Genomic DNA, 17251 nt, shown 5'->3' on the forward strand with positions numbered 1-17251 from the left:
AAGAGGGGAAAAAGGTGAGCAAAGGGAGACAAGTAACTCTGAAGTTCTCTTCCCATAAAGCAAAACTGAAGCAGTGGCAGATTTTGGTTTTATTTTTTTTAATGTTTATTTATTATTGAGAGACAGAGAGAGACAGCACATGAGCATGAGAGGGGCCGAGAGACGGGGAGACACAGAATCTGAAGCAGGCTCCAGGCTCTGAGCTGTCAGCACAGGGCCCGAAGCGGGGCTCGAACTAAAAAACCGTGAGATCATGACCTGAACCAAAGTCGGATGCTTAACCGACTGAGCAACCCAGGCACCCCTTTGGCAGTTTATTTATAAAAAGCAATGCTTTGATTTCTCCAAGCAAAAGTTTTTCACACTGTTAGGGGACCAAAGATTTATCAGAGAGCCTCTGGCTAAAATGGCACGAAGTGCAGGGAACACTACTAGACAGAGATGGAAAACACTAGGAAGATAAGTTCACATTTCTTAGCAAACAAGGTAGTAACAAGTTCATATTTAAATAGAAGTAAATAACTTGTAATTTAATAACCTTAATAGCAGTGTATCCAAGGCTTATTCATTATAAGCCTTCTTATCTTCTTGAAATAGGTTATCATTAACAGAATGAGGTCTTCTATTTGAACTAAATCTCATATTCCAAACTTAGTTACAGAATATTTAAAGCCTATAGTTTCCACTTCCAGAAAAATTCTCATTTTGAAACAGAAATGGAGAACTAATTCAGATCCTACCCGACCTACTACTGGAATATCTGCAACCACCATGTACCTTCTTCAAAGAGTGCAGGCTAACCTGAGTGATTACAAAGAGTGAAAGAAACTCAAGAGAATACAGAAAAATGTAACTTCTGTCAGAAAAGGTCATCCATGTGCCAGGCAGAAGATGATGAATGAAACACAGTAAAACAAGCCCCTCGTCTTGTGACATGCATTTACATTTCTCATGTGTTCACACTAAGGTCTTGTCTGAGCTATTCACTATTTTCATGTCATATCATGTCATTAAAATTTTGGCATTCAAACAATAGTTTCTAACTGTGGAAATTTCACCTCAGCTTAGGCTTAAAACACAGACTAGGTCTACTTCCAATTTCAAGGGAAAACCAATTACATGTTAAGGAGTTAAGTGAAATACTTTATACATGAATTTAACACAGATTTCGGAGATTCTTTTTAAAGAGGACTAAAAAGTTATGACTACCACCAGTCCTTACTTATGCCTACATTGACCAGAGCAGACTGATAAAAACAAACTCACATCTTTGGGTTCAGTATTAAACTTCCTGGGCAGGAGCTGGTCATTTGGTATGAGGCTTGCTGGAGCTACCCCCCAGGACTTTGGAGAAATCTGTGATTGTGGTGTTAAAGGGCGTTTTTGACTCTCAACATTATTTTCCCAGGATTTTGGAGTCTCTGGCTGTCTTGCATCCTGGTCTTCACACATGGGAGTGGCCCATGACTTGGTGACGTCCTGTTCATTCTGCACAGAAGGTGTCCAAGACTTTGGAGATTGCTTCTTCGGATCCTGTTCTTTCTGCAGCTGAACTGGCCAAGGTTTTGGTGTCTCCTGCTTCTTCTGTTCTTCTTGAGTATATCCTGTTTTGGATTTAGGAGTTTCTTGCTTCCACTGGCTAGGAGCTGGCTTAGGTTTAGAGACATCCTGCTTCTTCTGCTCTTCCTGCAGAGTAGACCTGAGTTTTGGATCTTGTTTCCTCTGTTCTAAGGAAACTGCAGGCTTTGATACCTCCTGGTGCTTAACAGAAGGCTCCCAAGACTTGAAGGATTCCTGTTTCTTCTCCTGACCATCGGGTTCAGTAAGCATATCCCAACATTTGGGGAGATTTGGTTTTCTAGCATAATCTGCTTCCCAAGATTGCTCTTCATCTTGTTTGCTTGAATAATCTACTTCTGTCATGTAACGTCTGTTAAGAAACTAGACCAGAGGAAAATACGTGCTTGAGTCACAAGATTTATAAAAGACCTTGAGAGACCTTGAGGGGAACACTGAACTCTATTAGTATTCCTATGTCCATTGGTCTGAGTCACTATACTAACAGGAAATTTCTGTCCTTATCCTACTTGAAAAGACCATCCTATGTTTTTGTCCATTCCTTTTCCCTCAGTTAACAGAAATACAACCTTTGATACTTCAACAGTAGCAATGTATACTTGACCCACCTAAGAACTGCACATCACCGTGCCACGTTTGCTTGACTCAGGCTCTTTGACCAAGGTTATTCTGCCTCTGCCAACCTTAGACCACTCTACTACCCAACTCCCTAAAATGTTAAGGCAGAGGATATAGTTCAACTACACACATTTACACTATTTAACCTTAAGCCTTATGTTTCCTGAATTAGCAGCCTTTTCTTTATTTCTCTATCAGTCATACTGTGACTTTGACTCTTTGGTTTTTTTCAGCTTCCATGAATTTCAATGTCACTTCAAAAAGAGAACAAACACTTTATTACCAACGTGAGTAAGTTCTAACGAGAGCAAAATCCTACCCATCTTTAAAGGGCCAAGAACAGTAGCTAACGCTTGAGCAGTTTACTGTGCACCCGGTCAAATTCAAATTCTAAGTAATTTAGAATTTGACTCCTTTCATCCTCACAAGATGCCTCATAAGGCAGGCATTACTATTATCCCTATTCTATATACATGAGGAGAGCAGACACAGCTGGGCTAGACATCGTAGCCAAAGTCACTAAGCTCATAAGCTACAAAACTAGGATTCAAGTTTAAGAAACCTAGTTCCAGAGCCTCAGCTCCTAAATGCAACACAATACAAAAGTCTCAAAAGCCAAAATCAGCAAATTACCTTTCAGAAACTTACCTCTTGTGGTTGTATCTCTGGCTGTGCAAGTTCCATAAGAGACTCTGAAAAGATAAAAGGAGTATTAAGCAAATACTAAACTACATTTTTAGACTTATTACAACTGTAATTCATTCTAGTAACATATTTAAAAAAAAGGGACAGTACAATGAAATATATTAATGGCAGGAGTAATTCTCACTATTGCTTGTTGGTCAAAAGCACGTGGTCTGAGACTAGCTAAAGCTAGTAGTTCTCCTTATATGACACTTTTCTAAAGTCAAGTTGCAGTTAAAAACTGATTGAAAATAAGACTATCTCCTCTTACACACAAATACAGCTTCTTTCAAGTTGAAATTATACCTCTAGTCCCATGGCGTAAAAATTAGTCATTGAAACAGGCCTTAAAGGTCTCCTACGAGCCAGTTTAAGGTTGGAAGGTAGTAAGGGAATGGAAACCCTAAAGCATTAGACTAAGTGTTAAGAACTAATAGAAAGTAGACATAAGAAATGACTTGAATCATGCTAGTAGTGGCCACTGGAACTCTGCCTTCTCTACCCCCATAGAGATGACTTTTTTTTAATAAATTGAGCTTCCACAGACAGGAGCAAAACTGTCATTCACTCAAAATATTTCTTCCCTTAAGAAAGGTGGAATTTTGAAAAGTACATTTACTGATTTTGGCAAACATTTTCCAAATATGTTAACCTTAGATTATTTATATTCTCATTCTACTACCATATTGGAGTCTACTATAAACATTTTAAGTGACAATTTTAAATGGAATTATCCTACTAACAATTTAACAAAGAGGTTCATTCAAATTCCATAAGGGCCTCATTTCAGCAGGGTATTCTCTTGTAACAAAGGATAACCTATGTTTCTGTTAGCATTCATTCTGTAAATCACAGTAATAAAACCTAGAGACCTATTCTAAACCTAAGTTTATCCTGCAGCAAGTAAAGATTTCCATGCGTGTAGAAATTAACAAATTAAAATAAGGCAATCCTTTTACAATGATTTCACTCATTCTGTGTAAATATTAAAAATGCAACTACTATAAAGAATTTCCGAGATCACAACAAACCTGACTCTTTGACAGATTCAGTTTTCAATAATTGTTTTTTCTTCTCTGATTTTATTAGCATTTCTTCCTCCAATGATACTTCTTTCTCCTTAGCATTTTTTGGGACTGGGATACTTTCAAAATAGCCTGAGTTCAGCAATTTAGACAGCAGATCTTTCATGTGTTTGTCTAAGAAAGAGTGATTAAGACTTAGTTATCACATAACCTAATAGTTCACGGAAAATTATTTAGAATAGAAATCCTAATATAATTTTATCCTAGTTACAGTATGTCAACACCCCACATTGGGGGGATTCAAAGAACTGGTCAGTATCATGAACAGCAAATGTGCAAGCCATATTTCTGTCATGCTGAATCAATATAAATTTTAAAGATCAGAATCCCAAAGTTTAGCAAGTCACTTAAGTTTCTCTGGGCCTCCATTTCCACCATTTGAAAAACGGCTAAAATCAGAGACCCTAATCAAAGGCTATGTTACAAAAGCACACATCTGTTCCCTGAACTGAGAGAAAAGCCATTTTTCCTATCTGTCCCAAAGACATCACAACTAGCAATTATTCTACCTTCCAAGTAATTAAGGCTTTATAGAAGTAAAAGTTCCTCAAACATAACCATTAGAAAACCCTATCTTGGACGATCTCTAAAGGATTTTTAAACTCCAAAATCCCATGATAAAGATTTTACTCTTGAATTATGCTGTGACTCTTAGCATATCACCATTTGAGCATATCACCATTTGATGAACAAGAAAAATCTTAAAATGATGTTAAAGTAGCTGCACCATAAACAGATCTAAAGTCTATTTCACTTTTAATATCCCCTAAAAACATAATTCCCAAATTACGTTTGGGTGCCCATACTTGATTTGGGTCTATTATTCCTTTCATAGGAGTACTATGACAGGTTTTTAGTATTTTTTTTTTTAATTTTTTTTTTTTCAACATTTTTTATTTATTTTTGGGACAGAGAGAGACAGAGCATGAATGGGGGAGGGGCAGAGAGAGAGGGAGACACAGAATCGGAAACAGGCTCCAGGCTCCGAGCCATCAGCCCAGAGCCTGACGCGGGGCTCGAACTCACGGACCGCGAGATCGTGACCTGGCTGAAGTCGGACGCTTAACCGACTGCGCCACCCAGGCGCCCCAGTATTTTTTTTTTTAATATTCACTTATTTTTGATAGAGAGACAGAGCACGAGCAGGGCAGGGGCAGAAAGAGGGAGACACAGAAATCGAAGCGGGCTCCACTTACAAACCATGAGATCATGATGCAAGCTGAAGTCAGACGCTTAACCAATTGAGCCACCCAGCCGCCCTGTTTATTATTTTTTTAATAAACTTTGAGATATAATTTTAGTTCATTCATTTTAGTTCAGTCATTTTAAGTGTACAGTTTTAGTAGATACATAGTCATGTTACTTCCACCAGAACCATGATATAAAACATTTTCATCAAAAGTTCCCTCGTGTCCCTTTTATATCAATCCCCTCCTCCCACTCCCTGGCAACAACTGACCTGCTATCATTCTAGTTATGTCTTTTCTAAAATTCCATATAAATGGGATCATATAATAAGTATCACTTTTTTTGGTCTGGCTTCTTTCACTCAGCATAATTATTTTGAGATTCATCCATGTTGTTGCATGTATCAACAGTTTATCCTTTCTTTATTCCTGAGTAGATTCTATTGTATGAACATACCATATTTTGTTTATCAATTATCAGTTGATGTACATCTAAGTTGTGTTCAGTTTGGGGCTATCATGAATGAAGCTGGTATGAACATTCATGTCAAGTACTTATGTGAACATGTGTTTATAATTCTCTTGGGTACTTGCCGTATAATCGCTTGGTCATTTGGTAAGCATTCACTTGTAAGAAACTGTCAAACTATGTCTCAAAGTTATTTGTATCATTTCGCATTCTAACCAAGAAAAAAATTTCTATAATTTAAACTTGAAAGGACATAGAAATTTTGAAAGCATTATACTACAAATATATTTCCAAAAAAGGAAGCATTCACTACTAACAAAAATGTTTACCAGCTTGTAATGTTCTCATTATCCGAAGCTAGTACACAAAACTATGTACTTAATGTTCATTTGTACTTGGTCATTTGGCTGAAGTCTATTTAGGAAGCCAAAAGACTCTTTCTCTCCAGATCATTTCCAGATTGACAGACAAAAATGCTTCAAAAGACTATGTAGCCAAGCCATCCCCATTTTCTTAGGCAGGTCCGATACATAACAATGTATGTATTTAAGATTCTTAAATAGAACTAGTACGGTACTGCTATGCAGAGAACTGAACCCCAAAATGGTCAAGCCGGTGTTGAAGCCAGCACTAGTCTTTAGCTCTTATTCTCAAATCATAGTGACTTGCCACTTAAAAACTCTCCCTAGGTTCCATTTAGTGAGTATGATTATACAGTAGCTGCTTTTTTTTTTTTTTTTTTTAATTTTTAACGTTTATTTATTTTTGAGACAGAGACAGAGCATGAACAGGGGAGGGGCAGAGAGAGAGGGAGACACAAAATCTGAAACAGGCTCCAGGCTCTGAGCTGTCAGCACAGAGCCCGACGTGGGGCTCGAACTCACAGACCGCGAGATCATGACCTGAGCGGAAGTCGGACGCTTAACCGACCAAGCCACCCAGGTGCCCCCACAGTAGCTGCTTTTAACCAAACTAAACAGAGATCTTTTTCCCTATGAATATAGCATTGTCAGACATGTAAGTTCTAATGAACTGACACAGTTTCAGCCCTCAATATCATACTAAACTTCTAAACATAAAGTCTAGTATTTAGTGCATAAGTCCAGAGTAGAGAAAACTCACATGTCGTTCCTACCACTGCTTTTTCACTACCTTCCAAAAGGTCCCAAAAGTACAAGGATGACTGCTCCATCTGGTCTTCAACACTGACAAGGAAAAGCAGAGCAGAACGAAGTAGCTTTAGAGGTACACACATATACATGTGGAGCAGTACAACTTACATGGTAGAACTCGTCAACAATCAGGACATTCAAGGTTAATTTTGTCTTTTTACTCTCTCAAAAAGTTAAAATTTTGTAAAAGATGACTAAATGCCTATTTATGGATATCAAACGTAAGCATTTTCTCTTAAAAACAACTAAAATATTGTACCAAATAGACCCACTAAGGAACAGACCAAAAAGAGTTTGAGGCTGTCAATGCAGTGTCATTAATTATCAAGTGTATGTCCTAGAAGGAAGAACAGTGGAATGGCAATATTAAGAGCTGCATTTGACTTTAAAGAGAGCAGCTTATTTTTCAAATTATGTTTCACTTACACATATTAAAGTAAGCTACACTCCCTAAATTCACCAAAGTGAAGAGAAGGAAACAACCACATAGGTGATGATGATGGACTACACTATCAGAATGGGAATTAAAAAAAAATACATATGACTATAGAGATAATTGAGAGTTTTATTAGATTTTTTTCCTGATATAGGGCTGATTTCCAGTAATTGTTGAAATCTGACTCTGCTTTAGCATGGCCAAAGACACAACATTGGAAGGACCCATATCTAACAAAGCAGAAGCACAGAGATCTGCTCATTAGATGATTTCCCCCATCAAAGCAAAAACAGCAAACGGATAACTGGGAAAAACTAGGTAACCTCAAGTTGCTGGGTTTGTATTTGAAATTATCAGATTTGCTTCTCAGTATTTATTCACAGTATAAGAAGACCACCAAATAATTCTCACTTTGAAAGTTTGTTTTAGGGGCGCCTGGGTGGCGCAGTCGGTTAAGCGTCCGACTTCAGCCAGGTCACGATCTCACGGTCCGTGAGTTCGAGCCCCGCGTCAGGCTCTGGGCTGATGGCTCGGAGCCTGGAGCCTGTTTCCGATTCTGTGTCTCCCTCTCTCTCTGCCCCTCCCCCATTCATGCTCTGTCTCTCTCTGTCCCAAAAATAAATAAAAAAAACGTTGAAAAAAATTTAAAAAAAAAAAAAAAAAGAAAGTTTGTTTTAATTTTTTTTTAATGTTTTTTATTTATTTTTGAGACAGAGAGAGACAGAGCATGAACAGGGGAGGGGCAGAGAGAGAGAGAGAGGGAGACACAGAATCGGAAGCAGGCTCCAGGCTCTGAGCCATCAGCCCAGAGCCTGACGCGGGGCTCGAACTCATGGACTGCGAGATCGTGACCTGAGCTGAAGTCGGACGCTTAACCAACTGAGCCACCCAGGCGTCCCTATCTCACTTTGAAAGTTTAATGATACTGGCCAAGTTAAATTTTATTAACCTCCACTTAAGTACAGCAGTAGTAAGAAGGCAAAGACTCTCAGGTAATACAATAGCCTGAGACAATTACAAAAAAACCTTTAAGCATATACATAATTAATACTTGTATAGGGGCAAAACTTGATGAGACATCATTTTTAAAATCAATGTTACAATAAAAAAAGCACATTAATGAGATCATTCAAATTGACTTCCCTTCTAGATAGCCTATCAACCCTATCACAGTCTGGTCTGGCCAATGTTTCCCATTGTGAATCACAATAATGTTTTCTTAATTATTATATACATGTGTGTGTACATGTGTGTGTATGTATAAATACTATAAAATATATAAAACTAAAAAACTAGGCTAAAATGTTATGTGTTCTCTTTTAGGAAAATATTTTCTTCGGCTTACCTCAGACTTTCATTTCTTTCAGGGCAGGTCAGTTTTGAAAATTTAATGAGGTAGTCAAGTTCTTTTAAAGGCAAATACACTGCACCATTCAAGCCCCCTTTGAAATCCTTCTGTACGTGTTCCTGTGTCAAGTTCTGTAATACATACTGAACTTGAAGTATAGTACGAAGCTTTTTCTTCTCAGCCTCGAGCTTTAGCATGTGTTCCCTTCTCTGGGCCTTCTTCTGCGCTTTAAGTAGCTGTTAAAAAAAAATTCTAATTAAAACTGGCAACTTTCTACCATCTCATATTAGCAATTCATAGTGCACAAAAATCTAATGCCAAAGAGCTGAGATTAGATGATGAATCTTATTTTATATATATATGTATATATATGTATGTATGTATATATATATATATGTATATATATATATGCACACACATATATACATATATAACACTGACTGTGAAATTGACAGGTTCATTTATCCCCTTTTCTTTTTCAGTTGAGGAAGGGACTGAGTAATAAACTAGTATGTCTCAGGTAACCAAAGCTAAGAAAGTCAAAATATCTGACTCCCAACACCAAGCTATATCTAGTACCTCTGATATCACTATGATAAGCAATAAGTACCTATCACTGATGCACATATTAATCCCCAAATTTAACTTTTCCATATTTATGTATATAAGCCTTTTTAAGCCAAAGATTTTAAGAAAATGCTCCAGTTTAGTTTTGAAGTTTTTGTTTTTGCTTTTTAAATTCTTGTTGCAGGGGAAGAGTATTTAAACTAAAAAGGTCAATTTTCAACCAAAGAATACTGGCTAAAGCATAAGGAATTGAAAACCAAACAGAAATAAAACGTCTTACCAATGTAATGCTAAAATACATACACAGCAAATAGTTTTGTTTTTGTTTTTTTAAGTAAAACTAAGATATTTTCACAATAGTTTGTCAGTCTGGATGGAGTTGTATTTTTCAATATTTAGCTGACAAAACATATAGTTAGCAGAACATAAATTTCCCCTCAAATAAATGTGTATGTAGATTGAGCAAACTGAATCTACTCTAAAGCTCAGAACTATAATACCTTAAAGTCTGACATAACACATGGGTCCCAGAAGTGGCTTCCCATTTATAAAATACCAATCAATAAAAAGTACCATCTATTTCCAGTAAGAAACCTAAAAGGTCTTTTCTCCCCATAGTTGCTTTTCTGATTGTAATGTTTCCATCATACTGGACATTTTCCAAGTATGAAGATTAAGAGAATAAAACAAAAATCTAAAAGTTTTTTCCTATATGCAAGTTAAAGTACTTTGATACACCATCATATTTAGGACTCTACAAAAGACATGTTCATAAATCCTAATAGATTAAGAAGGGGGGAATCTCTGGAAAAGATTCATTAAGGCATTATTAATTCCTTTCTAGGAGGTATGAAGATCACTTAATGAATTTAACTTGTGCCACTATCAGGGACAAGAGATCATAGGTGAAGGTAAAATTTCAAGAATGAGAAATGGACTGGCTGGAGTTTACAAGGGCAAGGATACTTTCAGGACAGCAAAGGCTCAGAAAAGCTTTTACCAAGATCTCAATATGGACTTACACCAATAACATTTACCAAAACTACATTATCCTCAGTTTCTGTTTGAGGACGATGGAGAATAGAGGTGGCAATTCTAGCTCTCCAAAACAGTGGGATTCTCTTGGACGGTTTCATGATGGTACAGAGAAAGGCAACTGACAAACTTATATCCCAGGATTAACGCAGATCTGTCTTTAGCCATTCCCAAGGATGGATTAAGTGTTTTTATGGGCTTAAGACACCCTGAACTCCCCCTATCAAAGTACCTATTACATTAAAAGGCTATCTTTTTATTTACCTGCATCCCCATAGGTTTCAGCTTTGTGATGACTAGATCTCTGTTGTTTACCAATATATCACTAATGCCCAAAATAAAGCCTGACAGATGACTATCACGTATCAAGTAAGAAAGTACACTGTCTCCTAGATCATAATCAGAAAACTACTGACAACACCCTATTTCTCCTTATTTATATAGAAACTAAGAAGTCAGGTTACATTTTCCTCTCTTCTACCAGTTGAGGACTGGTTTGTAAAGAAGCAGAAGATACAGGCACCTGGGTGGCTCTGTCAGTTGAGCTTCTGACTTCACCTCAGGTCATAATCTCACAGTTCATGTTGGGTGAGCTCCAGGCCCACTTCTCTCTCTCTCCCTCTCTCTCTCTGCACATCGCTCACTTGCACCCACTTTCTCTCTCAAAAAAAAAAAAAAAAAAAGCGGGGGTGGCAGAAGATATGAAGTCAACCACTATCAACAAATCACACTGAATAATAAAATTTATTTTTGATCCCTGTCTTAGAATAATAAATCCCCACCAAGGGAAAGAGCTTATGTCATGAAGACAAAGAGAGATGTAATTGAGATGAACAGAGAGGCTTCCAACTTTAGTTTGTAAGTAAAGAAAATGTTACACACTATAAAACTGACTCTCATTAAAAGAGGTTTGACAAAAGAAAGGCTTTAATAAAAGGAAACTCAAAAAATTACTAGGCTGGAAGGTATTTGGCAAGCACCTTTGGGGTCTTTATTCATTAAGGCATGTTCCAAAGTACCTTAATATCTCACCTAAAGTGAAAGTAAATCCACAGTACAAATTAGAAAAAATAACCTCATGGATAGCAACAAAATTTGGTGGATTGGTAACTACCTCTAGACAACAGCAGTGGAAAAGCATGTAAATAGATAGATACTATATACTTGTATAAAGAACACAATTTTTAGAGATAAAGAGTAGTTAGGGTCCTACCCTCACTCTACCACTTACTGACTATATGATTTTGAAGAAGTTCCTTTTGTTCTGAGCATTGGATTCCTTATCTGTAAAATGGGGCTTATATACATCTATTTCCTGGATTGCTGTAAAAATCAAGTTGACTTACAGAAGTACCTGGCACTTGGAAGGTGTTTAAAAAAAGATTTAAATATAAAAAGAAGGATAAAAGAAACAAAACATACTTTGAAAAAATAAACACCTGAATGAAAAACTAAAATTATCAAATAATTTTGAGTAAAAAAAGTTAATAGAAAATTTTAAGTATTATAGAAGTATACTTCCAAACATCCAACCAGAAAGAAGATATGAAATATCTTTTTATAGTAAAGTGGGTCAAAACTAAATAAATTTAACAAATGGGGGAGTGATTAATCATAAGGAAAAAAATCAATTTAAAAGTATCTAAAATAGCCTAGAAATATTTAACAACTGTGAAATTCACAGAAAGCACTAAAATTAAGTGATAAATGAGTAAACATGAGTTAAAATATACTATGGTTGACAAAAAGAGCTCATGTCATCTTAGAGTTGCATTAACAGAATTTTCTAGAAAACAGAAGATAATGGCTCTATACTAGGCTATTTCAGATTTACACACTACCTTTTAAGAGTTAAGTAAGTCAAACATCCAGAGAAAGCAATGATATTATAAAAAGATGATAGATGTCCTCAGCCTAGAAATGATGTGTTGGGTTTGTTTGTTTTTGGAGGTTTTTTGATGCCAGAGGAATGGAGAAGAGAATTTTAGTTCACTATACAAGAAGATACCCAAAAAGTGAAAGAGACCATTTTATGAAGCATACTCCCCATCCCAGAAATGAATTTACAAAAATATTTCTTAATTGTTAAAAGATGATCTTTAAAGGGCATTCTAATACAATTCTAAAACAGGGAAGAATACTTCATTAGTGAATGCTTAAGGCTTCATATTAATTACTGACTAAATCTGTCAGAGACAGAAGTTTGGACTGCCAACATAGAGACCCTAACAAGCTGTGAAACCAGACTTAACTCTATTTACCATGAATCACAAATCTTCCTGGTAATAACTGCCATGGTCTCAAGAAAAAGAGTCTACCAATTCTGTTTCTTTATACGTTAAATAATGCTAAACTTACAAGCCTGTGTTATACAAATTTACAAGCCTATATTCTAAAAAATCTTTTGTAAACTGTGTCCATCAAAATAGTTTTTATTCCCCTTCTCAATGATTTCTAAAACTCCACAGTGAATACCCATTGGACAACTAATACTTTATTCACAGTGTCTCATATTCGGATACCATTTGTGCTCTCTTGAGACTCCAGAAATCTGAAAACACTAGTTCTTCAATAGCTATTGTCAACCCCCTCACCCCCAATAAAATATCAGCAGGAATGACATGGATGGTAATAACTGAACACCATTAATGAACGCTAATATTTTCTTCCAGATCCGTGGCTAAAGTGGTTTCAGGAATAGCAAAGAAAACGTACTCACATCTTGGCTCAGTCCAGAAAAGGTTTTCTGAAGTTCCTTGGCAAATTCTAAGTTATGTAAAACTTCTTCATATTTCTCCACCGCTTCCTACCAAATAGGATAAGAAAACATCAATTCTGTTAACTTCTAAATATAAATATGTCAAAATAAGTGTTCCTATAAAAAGAGTAGAAAAGACTTAAGACTTTATGGACTAGCCATACTCAAAAAATGTAGGAAGAGAGAGCATTTAATAGAAGTTATATAAATTTTAAGATTCAATTTTTATGCTAGAAATCTGAGCCATAACAACAGACTTGAGTTCCTAACTATGAAGTGTACAGTATAAGATCAGAGAGACCTGTGTTTTTTTTCTTTTTTTAATGCTTATTTGTGAGAGACAGAGAGAGAGAGACAGAGCGTGAGCAGGGAAGGGTCAGAGAGAGAGAGAGAAACAGAATCAGAAGCAGGCTCCAGGCTCTGAGCTGTCAGCACAGAGCCTGATGTGGGGCTTGAACACATGAACCATGAGATCATGACCTGAGTCAAAGTTGGACACTTAACTGACTAAGCCACCCACGCGCCCCAGACTTGTGGTTTTTAAAAAATCTTTTTAATGTTTTATTTTACTTTTGAGAGAGAGAGACACACACACAGAACATGAGTGGGGGAGAGGCAGACACAGAATCCGAAGCAGGCTCCAGACTCTGAGCTGTCAGCACAGAGCCCCAATGTAGGGCTCGAACTCACAGACTGCAAGATCATGACCAAAAGTCGGACGTTTTACCGACTGAGCCACCCAGGCACCCCTAGAGCCTGTGGTTTTCAAGAGCAATGAGCCAATAGTATTCCTCTGTCAATATTCATTCACTACTCAAATATAGTACACAAGTAGCAGAATGAGGATCACAAATAAGCAACTTCAAGAAATTTATACTATGGTAGAAAAGACTTGTAAACAATTACCTATAACAGACAAAATTAGGTATTATAACAAAAATATTGTAAAATGTTTAATGTTTATTTATTTTTGAGAGAGAGAGAAAGAGCGAGCATGAGTGGAGAAGGAGCAGAGAGAGAGGGAGACACAGAATCTGAAGCAGGCTCCAGGCTCTGAGCTGGCAGCACAGAGCCCGATGTGGGACTGAAACCCATGAGCAGCAAGATCATGACCTGAGCCAAAGTCAGACACTAAACAGACTAAGCCACCCAGGAGCCCCCATATTGTAAATTTTTTTAAGTAGGTTCCACGCCAGGCATGGAACCCAACACAGGGCTTGAACTCATGACCCTGAGATCAAGACCTGAACTGACTGAGCCACCCAGACACCCCCAAAATATTGGAAATTCAAGGGGCATTTTTTTTTTTAAGATTTCACAGATCAACAAAGTTGGTAATTAGGAAAGGCATAGACTTTTTTTTAATGGGACTTTAATCTGTTTGGAAAAACAAAGGGCTAATATGAAACAAACCAAGGTGGGAAACTTGTCTAACCACATAAAGATATACAGTATTTTAAAGTCTCCATATTTAAAGTAATATAGTATCCCACTTCTAGTACCTACCCAAAAGAAATGAAAACATATATCCACATAAAGACTTACATGCAAATTTGTATGGCAGCATATTCATTATGGCCCCAAATAAAAACAATCCAAATATCCAGCAATTGGTAAATAAACAAAATGTGGTACAATCATTCAAAGGAACACTCGTCAGCAATAAAAAGGAATGAATTAATGATACATACTACACCAAGGATGAACCTCAAAAACATAATCATAACTCGAAGAAGCCATATGGGAAAGACTATCTTATGTGACATATCCAGAAAAGACAAACTTATAGAGATAGAAAGCAAATAAGGAGACAAAAAGGAATTTGGAAGGGTTACGGAAATGTTTGAAAACTAGATTGTCATGGAAGCTGCATAACTCTACGAATTGACTATAAATCATTGTCTTATATACTTAAAATGGGTTAATTTTATGATCTATATATGATACTTCAAAAAAGCTGTTTTAAAAACAGTGTGATAACATAAGCTTTTACAAAAGTATAGAGTCTACCTATATACTGCTATATAACTATGTACTACCAGCATTAGCATAAATTAGTATAATAATTTTGGAAAAGTTTGGCATTTTTACCTATGAAGTTAACTATGGGCATACCGTACAGCCCATGATAGGTAATTTTTCAGGTGCACCCTGAAAAATTTCACACTTGTGTCTCAATAACACATATAAGATTGTTCTAAGTAGGACATCATCTACTCACAAACTACTACTAAGTAGAGTAAAACAAATAAAATATAACTACTTTCCTTAATATAAAAATCCTAAACATAATGAGTGAAAAAGACAAACTGCAGAACACAGTATGATAACATTTATTATAAGGTACGAAAAAGCAACTCTAACAGATTCAAGGGCAACAAACAAGTGCTATTAAAATAAAGCAAGGAAATGGCAGTGGGCAGCTCAGGGTCAGGTTATAGTAAAGAGAAAGAACTGGGAAGGAGCTTTGGTGGTGTTGGTAATGTACTACTGGAGTTGAATGGTGGATTCTGATGCTTGCTTTATTATGCAGTATAACCTAGAAGCGACACTTAGTTGCAGCTGTATTATTTCATAATAAAAAAGACGAAGAGGTATTCCAACTATAGAACCTTGCACAGATAACACAATCATAGTATACAGCCCTCAGAGGTATATAAAACCAGAAGGGAATACTCCCTCATATTTACTCCCAAATGGTATTAACTTTAATTCAAGAAAAGCAGCATCAAATGGGAACTACCTTAACTTCCCATCATCCAATGTGAATACATCTTTTCTTCCTTCCTTTTTTTGCTTACTGGAGGAAATATCCTTCTACCTTCTATCCTTTTCAATTACGTCTTCATAAAAAATCTTACTCTATGATTCCCTTTTAAAAATCTTGAATTTCTCACTCTCTGTTGATGCTTAAACTAGTACTTAACAAGTTCAAATCTTGGGAGCCTGGGTGGCTCAGTTGTTAAGCATATGACTTTGGCTCAGGTCATGATCTCACAGTTTGTGAGTTCGAGTCCCCCATCAGGTGAGCTCAAGCTCTGCTTCAGGTGAACACAAGCCCTGCTTCTGGTAAAACACGAGCCCCAGGTGAGCCCCACTTCTCTCTGTCCCTTGTGGGATTCTCTCTCTGTCCGTCGCTCACTTGTGCCCTCTCTCTCAAAAACATAAATATAAATAAATATAATATATAAATAAATACAAGTTCAAGTCTCCCCCAACCTAAATAAGAAAAATAAAAAGCGCCTTTCTGGCAACCCCCTCCTTTCAGTCTCAAAGTTTCAAAAATGGCTACACAGTCTCCACTTCCTCTTCAGCCCTTATCAACCCGGATTTTGTTTCCATCATTCCACCAGAACTATCCTGGCTAAAGTAAGCATGTCAATACCACCTTTTAAATCCATAGATCTTTTAAAACTCTCATTCTGGTTTCTCAGAAGACTTCCACACAAAAGCACCTTCTGGCTCTACAAACATCTCTTTGTTTTTAATAACACTAAACTTCCATTTTTCTCCCATTTCTCCAGCTTTTTACTTACCAGTAATTTTTCCATAAACTCCTCTCACCCCAGTTTTTAGCATTTACAAAATAAACAGGACCTACATCACAGAGATGTTGGCCAATTCAAATCACTCAAAATGATACCTGACCCTAAAGTTGGCTATAAGTATTTTTAGCCTTTATTATCCAAACATTAAATGTCAAAGTTCCTCTGTCCTAGGCTTTTCTCCTTTCTATATTCTCATCCAACATAGTCTCATCTTTTCTTATGGTTTCAATCAGCAACCACACAGATGAGCTTAACTGTACACTAAACTTCTTTGTGTTCCAGACCTGTTACTCAAACACTTATTCGATATTACCCACCCCTTAATGTTTCACAGCCACATTAAAAAATCAGTGGTCCTGGGGCACCTGGGTAGCTCAGTGGGTTAAGCATCTGACCTTGGCTCAGGTTATGATCTCATGGCCCATGAGTTTGAGCCCCGCATCAGGCTCTGTGCTGACAGCTCAGAGCCTGGAGCCCACTTCGGATTCTGTGTCTCCCTCTCTATCTGCCCCTGCCCCGTTCATGCTCTCACATGCACTATCTGTCTCTCTCAAAAATATTAAAACATTAAAAAAACATTAAAAAAAAATTTTTTTTGATCAGTCGTCCAAAATTGAGCTTTTTATCCTCTCCTCCCAAAACCATCTTCTCCTCCTGGGTTTCCAGGCCCAATAAATGGTTCTGCCATCCATCCAAGTGTTCAAGCCAGAAACCTGGAACCCATTCTTGGCTCTTTCTTCTACTAGATCCTATCACCAAGCTATGC

At 36.9% G+C, this 17251-nt stretch overlaps 1 protein-coding gene across 10 annotated transcripts in view; it reads right to left on the bottom strand.

Moving 5' to 3' along the window:
* The window catches only part of CAPRIN2 (caprin family member 2), a 45209-nt gene that overhangs the window by 19401 nt on the left and 8557 nt on the right, over positions 1–17251 (bottom strand). For 8 of the 10 annotated variants that reach the window (XM_049625233.1, XM_049625230.1, XM_049625231.1 and 5 more), the window contains exons 4-9: positions 12899–12985; positions 8575–8813; positions 6744–6826; positions 3912–4079; positions 2845–2888; positions 1267–1941 (exon numbers count right to left, since the gene is read on the bottom strand). In XM_049625233.1, coding sequence (XP_049481190.1) covers positions 1267–1941; positions 2845–2888; positions 3912–4079; positions 6744–6826; positions 8575–8813; positions 12899–12985 — 1296 coding nt within the window. Of the gene's footprint in view, positions 1–1266; positions 1942–2844; positions 2889–3911; positions 4080–6743; positions 6827–8574; positions 8814–12898; positions 12986–17251 lie in introns of those variants that run through there. The other 2 variants (XM_049625235.1, XM_049625236.1) reach the window with 2 other exon arrangements.

Source organism: Panthera uncia, chromosome B4 (assembly GCF_023721935.1).
Source record: "Panthera uncia isolate 11264 chromosome B4, Puncia_PCG_1.0, whole genome shotgun sequence".
Classification (NCBI taxonomy): Eukaryota; Metazoa; Chordata; class Mammalia; order Carnivora; family Felidae; genus Panthera; species Panthera uncia.